Source organism: Capsicum annuum, chromosome 3 (genome assembly GCF_002878395.1).
Source record: "Capsicum annuum cultivar UCD-10X-F1 chromosome 3, UCD10Xv1.1, whole genome shotgun sequence".
Lineage (NCBI taxonomy): Eukaryota > Viridiplantae > Streptophyta > Magnoliopsida > Solanales > Solanaceae > Capsicum > Capsicum annuum.
Window position 1 is genome coordinate 257,282,655 of NC_061113.1, and position 10,297 is coordinate 257,292,951.

Consider the following 10,297-nt stretch of genomic DNA (forward strand, 5'->3'; position numbering starts at 1 on the left):
AATTAAAAAAGTATTTAATAAATATAAAGAGTGGTAAAAAAAAAAAAATTTAACACTTTAACCCATACCCTACAAAATCCTAAAAAATTCGGTCAAACCAAAAAGAATATCTATTTTTTTTGAAATAAGTTTTCAATGCTCTTTTACCTAAATCTTCTCCACTATACACACTTAACAAATTGCTAGAAAAATAATGGAGAAGCAAAACTTCTTCTGCTCTCTAAATCATCTAAACGTATGCAATAATAGATATTAGAGTTATTTTTTTGACTCAGCACAATCAAATAAGAAAGAAATACTACCAAAAAATTGTCTGCATTGAAACTTCTTTAATAGTTCACAAATTAATTTATTTACAAAAAATATTCTAAAATTGCATATGATATAGTATCATATTTGAAGGGAAACAATTAATAAATTGCATTATACCAAAAATAAGAAAGGAATCACACTAGTCGGGAATTATGACGATGAAATTTCGGAAGCAAAATAGCAAAAGCTATCCATGAAATGCCAAAATATGACACAACCCTAAACTTAAAGATTAAAAATTAATTTGTACAAACTGTTATATATTATACTCCCTCCATCCTAAATTTTCTAATTTGATTTTTCATTTTACTTATTTTTTTTTAATTAACCAAGAAGAGACAATTTTTTTTTTCCATATTTTACCCTTTGCATTAATTACTTTTTCTTCAAATTAAAATGTAAACATCATTTAATAGGGGTATTATGATAAACTAGATATGTTATTAATTATTTTTCTTAATCAATGTGTCATTTCAATTTGGGACGGATAATTTGAGACGAAGGGAATAATAGGCAAACCAAATAAAAAATAAAAGAGAAAGATATGAGAAAAGAAGATGAGTAAAGGCCCAAAATCATACATTATCTTTTGCTTTAAACACAAAATAATACATATTCTTTCAATTGGTGCACTAATAGTCCTTTTTATTTAAAAAGTGGTGCGTTTTTAGACACAATTCTAACACCGTGACTTTTTTCTAACAGTAGCCAGCCACCTTTCTATCAAGCTATTCTTTTCTCTCCAAAAAAAACCTCACCTGCATACTTTTTTTAACAGCAATCATTAATAAATTACTGTACGTTGACTAATAAACTGACTTTTTTTAACATTTAATCCAATCATCTACCTTTCAAAACCATGGGATCAGCATTGAATTGAAATATTACATACATTACAGGGTGATGTAAATAAGCAAAAAAAAAAAAAAATCAAAAACATTGATAAAAAACTGCAAAATAAGAACAATAACCAATACTCTTGAAGAAAGAAATGTTTTTGTTACACAAAAGCTGAAGAAAACAATCTTAAATAACTACACAGCTTGAAGCAAACAATCCGAAATGATAGGACAATGAATAACAGATCTACCTAGCTATTCTATTTAGCATGAAAGCAATCAATTCGACAGTTACTTTTCAGCAAAAACAATAGCTGAATTCCAGCAAAAACACTATCTAAATTACAAATATTTTAAGTAAAAAGCAGCAACTAAATTCCAACAAAAAGGTCACCCAAATTTCAGCAAAAATAATATCCAAGCTGCTGTAGCAAATAATATCCAAAATCCAACACCAGCAAAAACAGCATACAAACTGAGCCATTTTAACCCCAGAAAAATTGTTATAGCTTCAAAATGTAGATTCATTTTCTTGTGTATATTGAGAACTTTCCCAAACAAAATATGGTTCAATGTCTTCTTCGCTATCTCCCATTTGTTCTTGTTCCACTTCATTTCGTCATCTTCTAACCTGAAAAACAATAACAAGTATAATGTTATGCTAAATTAAACTTATTAAATTAAAGATCAAAGCTACCATAAAAATCAACAATACATGTAATTTTTGACGAAATGAAGAGAAAGCTTCTGGTGTCACAGTGTAGTAACCACAAGTTCTTTTATTATGGCCAGGTTTGTGACGTGCTGCAATTTAGAGAGTCTTGCTTTCGTTTCATCTTTGTTCGATTAGCTCCAACTTCATCTTCTTCCTTATTTCGCGACTTAGGTTTTCTTCCTTTCTTCTTAACTTTTGTAATTTTTGGAGGCAGGGGAGGAAGTTTACTTGACTTAGGCCATATTTGTCGTCCATTCATTGGAAGAACTGAATTTTCATAAATTCTCCTATATGTTTCCACCTTGTAACAATCATGAACATAGTCAAGAATGTTATTTTTTTTAGCCCAAATTGCCGCAATAGCATGCTTGCAAGGAATTTCGGTGAGACTCCATTTCCTACAACTACAAGTTTGGTTCTTCAAGTCAACTGTCCAATTGTCCATAATTGTAGCTCCCAAAATTTCATAGCTCCAATGATTAGATCTTCTAGGGATATATTCAACAGTTGCAATCTCATTCTTATGCAATATATCCTTGATCCTAGGACAAACATCTCCCAATTTTTATTTTTGTGCTTTTTCTCTATTATCTTGTATTCTATCCATGAGCAGATACCGCAACTTCTCCAAAAGTGTCACAATTGGCTTGTCTTTAGAATCAAGTATCATGCTATTAAACACTTCACACAAATTATTTAACAAAATGTCACACTTAACATCTGAAGAGAAATGCAATCTTGACCATTCACTAGGTTCTTTTTCATTTAACCAAGTAGCAGCATCAAGATCTAACTTTGAAATATTCTTCATACAGTCATTAAACCTTTTGACAGTACTAGCCTTTGCAGCAGCCCAAAGTTTTTTTTTTAATGTGACACCACCAAAGCCAGCAATTTTAAAATTGTTATGAAGGTGTCTAACACAGAACCTGTGACTCACACAAGGTAGGAAATCATTAAATGCTTCTGTCACACCCTTTTTTCGACTCCAAAAAAAAATATGTATTTTAAGTTCGAAAGGGTTTTATCATTAAGGTGACAAAAATGAAAAATTTGTTTCAAAAAAAAAAAGGATTATTTACATTATTATTTTTTTCTTATTCAGAGTCGTCACTTGGCATAATCCGGTGTGCCAAGTCACCTTTGGAAAATCCTTTTTAAAATGGTTTGACTCTAAAAATTGATCTGTGAACAGAGATTCTGGCTAAGGAATTCTGTTGACCGAGGGGAAGGTGTTAGGCACCCCTCGATCCTGTGGTTCGACCACGGTCTCTTGGTGGAGCGTATCGGCTAATTTGACATTACAAATGTACAAACCACATAAACACACAAAAACAAGCAAACAAACAAATCACACAAAATTCAAAACAAACCAAAATAATGTTCAGTCCAAATTATACAATCCAAAATAAAAGAGGTACTGAAATATAAAACATATTCTATTCTAAACTAATCCTAAACTAAACTCTACCCGACGTTCCGGGCCTTGATCACGAGCCTCCTTTGCGTACATGCTACTTCGGGGCATTCCCTTGATAAATCAATATAAATCTTTCGGGGCATTCCCCGGCCAAATGAGTACAAGTTAAACTTTTCGTGCAATAAAGTAGAAAGTACCATTCACGCACATATTCAAACACTCCAACAAATCGTTATTCCTAAATTTGCCTACCCGTCCTATGTTTGCCTACCAAGTTCAACGTATCACAATTCTATCATGTTTAACATTATCAATACATCAAAATTAATCAATATTCATTTTCCTCCATTTTTAATCCCCACATTAATTCATTTGCAACCACGTGATTAACTCATTTCAATACACAATCCACCAATTGAGAATAACGAAAATTCACCAATCATGCTTAGCACATCACACACCCAAATGTCACCAACAGTTCAAATCAACAAACAAACCATGGTGTCAAATCACACGCAATCACAATCACATAAGAATTAAATAAAAAAGAAGAAAGAATTGGACCTTAAATTTGAAACTTTCAAACTCAATGTTATTCGAATAAAGAGAGTCCACACCCAGAAACTTCGAGCCGAACCTTAACACCAACAATCCAACTCGACAAATAATGAACCGTTCGCCGTCACTTTTCACGCCGTTACTGTTCACCGGCGCCCCCTTTTTTTGTTGTTGTTGTTGTTCTTGTTCTTGTTCTTGTTCTTGTGAGGAAGATTATTTTGTGATTGTTGTTATTGTGGAGAAGATGATGATCAAAGAATGAGCCTCCCCTTTTTCCCTCTTAGAGTTTTTCTTTTATAATGGGCATGGATTTGTTATGATGTGGGAATTTTGGTGTGTCCCCCATATATTCTTTCTTTGTGGATAAGAAAAAAAAGGGGGATCACATAGGTAGTTAGGGTGGTGATGGTGATGTGTCATTTTTAATGGGGAGGGGTTGTTAGAATAAGATAAAATTAGTTAGGAATTGTTATTTTTGTGTTTTTGTGAAGGGGTTATCACACGGGTGAGGGCACACACTAAGACGAGGGTAAAATGGTAAGAATACTTTTGGAGAGATACAAAATTATGTGTCTACAGCTTCAATAAGACCTTTTTGCTTGTCAGACATAAACGTCCAACCATTCTCACCTATACACAAATCAGCAGCCAAATAATTTAAAAACCAAGTCCATGTCTCCTTACTTTCCTTTTCTACAATCGCATATGCAATAGGAAGTATATTGTTGTCAGCATCGAGGCCAACAGCGGATAACAATTGAGTCCCATACATTGGACCCTTCAACCAACACCCGTCCACGCCTACTATTTTTCTACAACCCGCTCTAAAGCCAAGCTTACAAGCAGCAAAACAGATATAGATTCTTTGAAATCTCTGTGGCTCATTAGGGACCTCGTTGTCAACAAGCTTCATGTATATTGTGCTGCCTGAATTTGTTCTATTAATCTCATTGCAATACTCCCACATCATTTTGTATTGATCTTTAATATCACCATCAATTAATGCAATCGCTTTCATGTTAGCTCTTTTAGCTTGAGATAAGGTCACATGAGCTCTTAGTTCGACACTTACTTTATCCCGAAATTCTGCCACACTCCAATTTCTATTCGATGCAACTTCTTTGAGGTACTTTCTTGCAATGAAAGATGAAGTGATCGTCCTATTATCATAATGCTACTCTTTACAAGTATTTAGGGGATCATAAGTTCGAACCTGGAAAGCCTTGTCTCTTTGCATTTTGAAGCCTTGATTTTCCATTTGCACTCTGGATGATGTATGCAAATTGCTTCCGCTCTTAAATTATCATTCCTACACCATTGAATAGACTTTCCATTCTTAATTTCATGAGTTGCTACAGCATTTTTAAAGTTCATCTTTGTATCAAAGACATATTCGAGACCTAATACTGGGTTATCTCCATCGGTTTTTGGATTCTGCTGAGGAAAGTTGAGACTTTCAGTTTCAAAATCACTATGTAAGCTCTCTGTGTCTTCAGAATTACAACAATCAGAATCTCCATCTATATCAGCTATCTTTCTCTTTATTTCAACACTAAGGAGCTCCCCCTCTTCTAGAATGCTTTGGTTCCTCTTCCCATGTGTATCAATTGTAACATCATCTAATAAATTAGCTTCTGAGTCACTAAAATTTCCACCCGACGAATTTTCATACAAAATCTGTTTAGCATTTTCTCCCATGTTTGATTGATTTACTGAATCCATTTTGTCCATCTGAAAATAAGAATCCAAGTGTTCAAAGCATATCTCAAGCACATTTCCTTTTGGATGGTTTTGCTAACTAAGTATGCTTCAAAATCTGTAGCAATCAACTTCCATTTATTACCAAATTTTCCACAACGATGCCAAAAGGTTATCGAATCATTCGCATAACCATATAACTCTGCCATCTTCTTGAATTCAACAAGATTCAGTTCTGCTGCATTTACATAATACATGATTCCTCCAACGTAATGCTTGTCTGGTGTACGCTTCATAATTCCCCCATGATGTATTTTCACCGTCATAAGTAAAGATTTGGTTGAAAAATCTGAAATTACAAAAAGTGAACTTCATAAAGTGTTGTTACAGATAAAAAAAAATCAAAATTATTGTTTCTTGCAAATGAACTAACACGATTAAGCTGACCATATTGAAAACAAGCAAACTAAATTGCCCTAGCTACATCAACAGATTTTGAGCATTATTTCACCAAAATGAGCAAATGAAATATTCTGCTATATTTACTCAAAATCAAGGTAAGAAATAGTATGTGCTCTAATCTGAAGAAATTATTATCATTTGAAAAAAATAAAAGAATCTTACCATAGAAAGGAGGCGATCGTCTATCACTATAGCGTCTTAGGAACATTATTACTTCCGGATAATTAGTGCTTCTATAGATTCGATTCGGGCTTGATATGATTTGTTGTTTAAAATTTTCAATTTCAAGTTGGGTGAAGGGTTACGTTTTTCAAAAGAAAGAAAGACAGAGAAACAGAGCATACACTTTTGGAGGAAAAGAAACAATATTATAAGCAGGCATATACATTTGGAGGGAAAGAAATCAATATTATATGCAGGCATATTTTGGAGGGAAAGAAACCAATCTTATATGCAGGTGGAGCTTCTTTTTGGAGGGAAAAAATGGTTGGCTGCTGTTAAAAAAAGTAACGGTGTTAGAATTGTGTATAAAAATGCACCATTCTTTAAACAAAAAGAATTGTTAGTGCACCATTTGAAAGAATGCGTATGATTTTGTGTCTAAAGCAAAGATAATGTATGATTTTAGGTCTTTACTCAAAGAAGATAAGAGTAAAATCTCTCTATATAGAAATAAGGAAAAAATCACAAAAATAGCGCATAGGGTAATGGAAAAAAGTTCTAGGTAAAAGGAAAAAAAAGTGAGGCACGATGAGTTTCGAACCCACTTCCCATCAATAGAAAAGCATCACTTGTCTGTCCTTATTGGCTAAAAGTCAAAAACCATAAATTGGTATTATCCTACTTTTTAGCTTTTGATTTATTTTGACACTTTTTTACTTAAAAATAAATACTTAAAAGTATTTTTTTACTTTGTCAAATAATAATAAAACTGAAAAAATGCTTAAAAGCTAAAAATACTTAAAAATAAGTCAATTGAAACACCCATATAACTTGGGTTCGCAACTGGCTTATTATGTCTAACTGCTGATATTTCCGGTACAAATATCTTACCTACAGAAAAGTTACCGAATTCTTCCTAACTTCCTCATTTCACTTTTGCTCCGCCCCTATCCTTTTTTAGCTGATGAGACTTTAATTATAATTAGGATGAGCAACAACAAAATTAGGTTTGATCTCATCATTTTCTATATATATAGATAAGGATATATATGAGTGGATTGGTATATATCTGTGGTCTCATACTCAAGTATATAACAAAATGTTCAGGGGAATACGCTTACGTACGCCATAACTACAATGACGGTGTTTGTTTGTTCCGATAGCATCTATTTCACCTACAATGATGGTGTATGTAAATGTGATGGGAACTGGAAATCATATGGACGGCGAAGTACATCCTCTATCATTTAGAGAGCATTGATGAAGAAGCTTTGAATGCCTCTCATGCTGTTCTTCTTTAGAGTAGTTGGGCACTGACTTTGACAAAAATGCTCACACATATCTGATGCTGCTGTACACAAACCAAATACAGTACAACACTGTCCACTAGGACATTTTTTACCACCACCTTGTATTCCGCATAAACCTGGCTCTTCTGGCTCTTGGCATTGACTTTGACAGGTTTCAGAAGCACAGTAAGCTGGTCCGGTTCCATACCAACCCCAGTAACTACAACACTCTTCACTAGGACATTCTTTACCATCACCTTGTTTTCCGCATTGTCCCTCCCCCTCGGCTAGTTCAAGCTGGCCAAGGATCGTTTCATTGGCCGGCAAATGAATGGGATGAGATGGATTGGCCGAGACCTCAAGGAGGAACAACAAAACCAGAGATAAAAGGCTAACTAATGCACTGCTTCCTCTCATTTTGTGGATTGCTATGAGATGTAATCTCATCGATGTAAGGTATATATAGGAAAAATACTATATATCAAAGTTAATTTGGTTACTCTCAGGGTGTATTTTGGGGTGGAAGTGGGGGTGGGGGAATATTTTTCTATTTTCTTATGTTTGACCAAAATTTAAAAAAATATTTTCTCTAGAAAAAAAAAGAAAATAAAACAAATGTCATTAATCCAAATTTATAGTGTCCTCCCCACACTCCAACGCATCTCATCTACACCCACATACTTAGCTCCCATCCCCATTCATCACTTCTCATATTATTTATCTAGATTATACATAAAAAAAATTTTTATAATAATACTTTTTGTTTACCTATAAAATACACACAAAAAAGGTAGAAACCTATTTATTTTACTAGAAAATAATCACTTTTCATAAAAAAAATATTTTCCTTCCTAACGAACATACCTCTCATGATAAATTTGATAGCGACTGAATTAAGGGATTGAGCAGTATCCATTATTTCTAAATAACGAGCATATTATCCAACAAGATCCATTTCTTAAGGGATTAAACAGGAAAATTTGATCTATTTTAGATGCGATGAGAATTATATTCTTTAATTTTGTTTGTAATTAATTAACTTCAAAGAGTATTTTTAAACACAATACGTCCATCAAGGCTTTTATATTCAGATATATTAAATTGCTCCTAATTAAATTACTAAGAGATAAACTAGGAAAAAGCTTTTTAGCCATGATTAATTAAGGAGGACACTAAGTGATGTTGGTTTAAATTTGGATATTTTTTCACGGCGTCCACAAAGTAGGAATCTCCACAAAGTATGACTCCTATATTTATGTTGGTTTTTGAACAGAATACAAAGATATTATTACTTTAATTTGTATCAACACATATTGAGAACACAATTAAAAAAATATAAGTGTATTTTTTCTAACAACTTAAAAATTTAGATGAAATGACCGACATACTTTAACTTGCATGATATCAGAGCAGGCAAATTTAGGTCCTCAGATAAAATCTCACCGTTGTCACCCATTATTAACAAGAGTTTTCAGGAGTTTGGACTATGAAAATGAATCAGGGTTGCACGTGAGGAGCGGATTGAAATTAAAATTAAGTTTTTAGATAAAACAATCATAAACTTTAACAACACATATTAGTGGATGTTGTGGCGGAGCCACATTTAATTCAGGGGTTCATCCGAATCTCCTTCATCAAAAAATTATACTATTTTTTCATAGTCAAAAATATTTTTATATATATATAGTAGATGTTGAACTCCCTTCCACTAGTCCATATATTTACTTTTGAACCCCATAATGAAAATTCTGGCTCCGCCACATAATGGATGTGCTCAAATTCTTAAGGAAAACTAGACATTAATGTTAGAGTACGACCCCTACTAATTGTCTATCTGTGGAACAGGTAAGTAAACGTGGTTCCCAGAAGTAGAAACTGAACACAGTATTTTTACGTGGAAAACACCCGGCTCAAGAAAGGTGTAAAAAACACGACTTGTACCTCTACGGGATTTAACCCAAACTTCACTAAAACACCTGAGCCTCAACAATCAACAAAATTACAAGACTTCTTGTAAACTAGGAACTAAAACTTCTAACTCCTACCACTACAAAAATACAAATCTTCTCAAGATTAGTGTTCCCAAGTTTTCGAGTTCCCAAACTTGAAGACTCAACTCCTAACTCAATTTATAGATCACTGAGACTAGAACAATGGCTCATTACAATTCAAAGAACCTATCCACTACAAACACAGCCTACGACTTGCTAAGTAAGAGACTAGGTTCTTCTTCAACAAGTATGTGGACTGATATGCTAATTGTTGATTATCCTTTTAGTGCTTGAGCGTTGCTTTCGTTTCTTGTATTTAAGCACACACCTCATAGAGTCCTTCAATTGATGTCATCTTCTATGTTCAATAAGACTCTAGATAGTTTCTCACTTCTTGTTGCCGCCCCTCTCTTCTTCTTTCAATAGGATTCCTCTTCTCTCTACAAGACCTCTTGTTCAACTCAACTTCTACACTTCTTCTTTTTCAGCTTAACTTCTGTATTTCTTCTTTTTCAACTCAACTTCTGCTGTGATAAATGTTATCCACTTTTATTTGTACGTCAAGTCATCATATCAATAACCTATCTGCAGCTGATCTTGGTTCAATTAGATGGAACAGCTTTTACCACATGTTTCATTTTCATGGCTATCATCAAAACTCCACATGCTCTAACAATTAATGATTACAATCAGCCAATATGGTCCATTTAAATGGACAATAAGTGGACGAATCCAGGACAACGTTAATGACACCAAGTAGCCAGCTAGAAATTGTCCTTCTACTACAATGTGATGTATTGAAAATGAAAAATTAAGCAAATTTATTAATTATTTTCAACCAAACATTACGA

At 33.5% G+C, this 10,297-nt stretch overlaps 2 protein-coding genes across 2 annotated transcripts; both read right to left on the reverse strand.

The window, feature by feature from the left end:
- Window positions 1-2,431: 2,431 nt before the first annotated feature.
- LOC124896898 lies at window positions 2,432-5,868 on the reverse strand. The gene is made up of 4 exons (XM_047408775.1): window positions 5,644-5,868; window positions 5,058-5,575; window positions 4,453-4,977; window positions 2,432-2,795 (listed from the first exon to the last, which is right to left on the reverse strand). Exons 1-4 carry the CDS (start codon window positions 5,866-5,868, stop codon window positions 2,432-2,434), a joined length of 1,632 nt encoding a protein of 543 aa, XP_047264731.1.
- An 819-nt stretch (window positions 5,869-6,687) lies between these two features.
- Window positions 6,688-7,992, reverse strand: LOC107876651 (chitin-binding lectin 1). Its single transcript, XM_016723524.2, has one exon. It carries the CDS (start codon window positions 7,900-7,902, stop codon window positions 7,414-7,416), a length of 489 nt encoding a protein of 162 aa, XP_016579010.2. The 5' UTR covers window positions 7,903-7,992; the 3' UTR covers window positions 6,688-7,413.
- Between the last annotated feature and the right edge of the window lie 2,305 nt (window positions 7,993-10,297).

Excerpts from the sequence above, each read along its gene's own strand:
- LOC124896898 (XM_047408775.1), bottom strand. The coding sequence starts at position 5,868 with ATGACGGTGAAAATACATCATGGGGGAATTATGAAGCGTACACCAGAC. Across the intron at positions 5,576-5,643 it reads CAGATTTTGAAGCATACTTA|ATGGACAAAATGGATTCAGT; the intron begins GTTAGCAAAACC and ends TCTTATTTTCAG. Across the intron at positions 2,796-4,452 it reads GAGAATGGTTGGACGTTTAT|GTTCTGTGTTAGACACCTTC; the intron begins GTCTGACAAGCA and ends TGTGAGTCACAG.
- LOC107876651 (XM_016723524.2), bottom strand. The coding sequence starts at position 7,902 with ATGAGATTACATCTCATAGCAATCCACAAAATGAGAGGAAGCAGTGCA.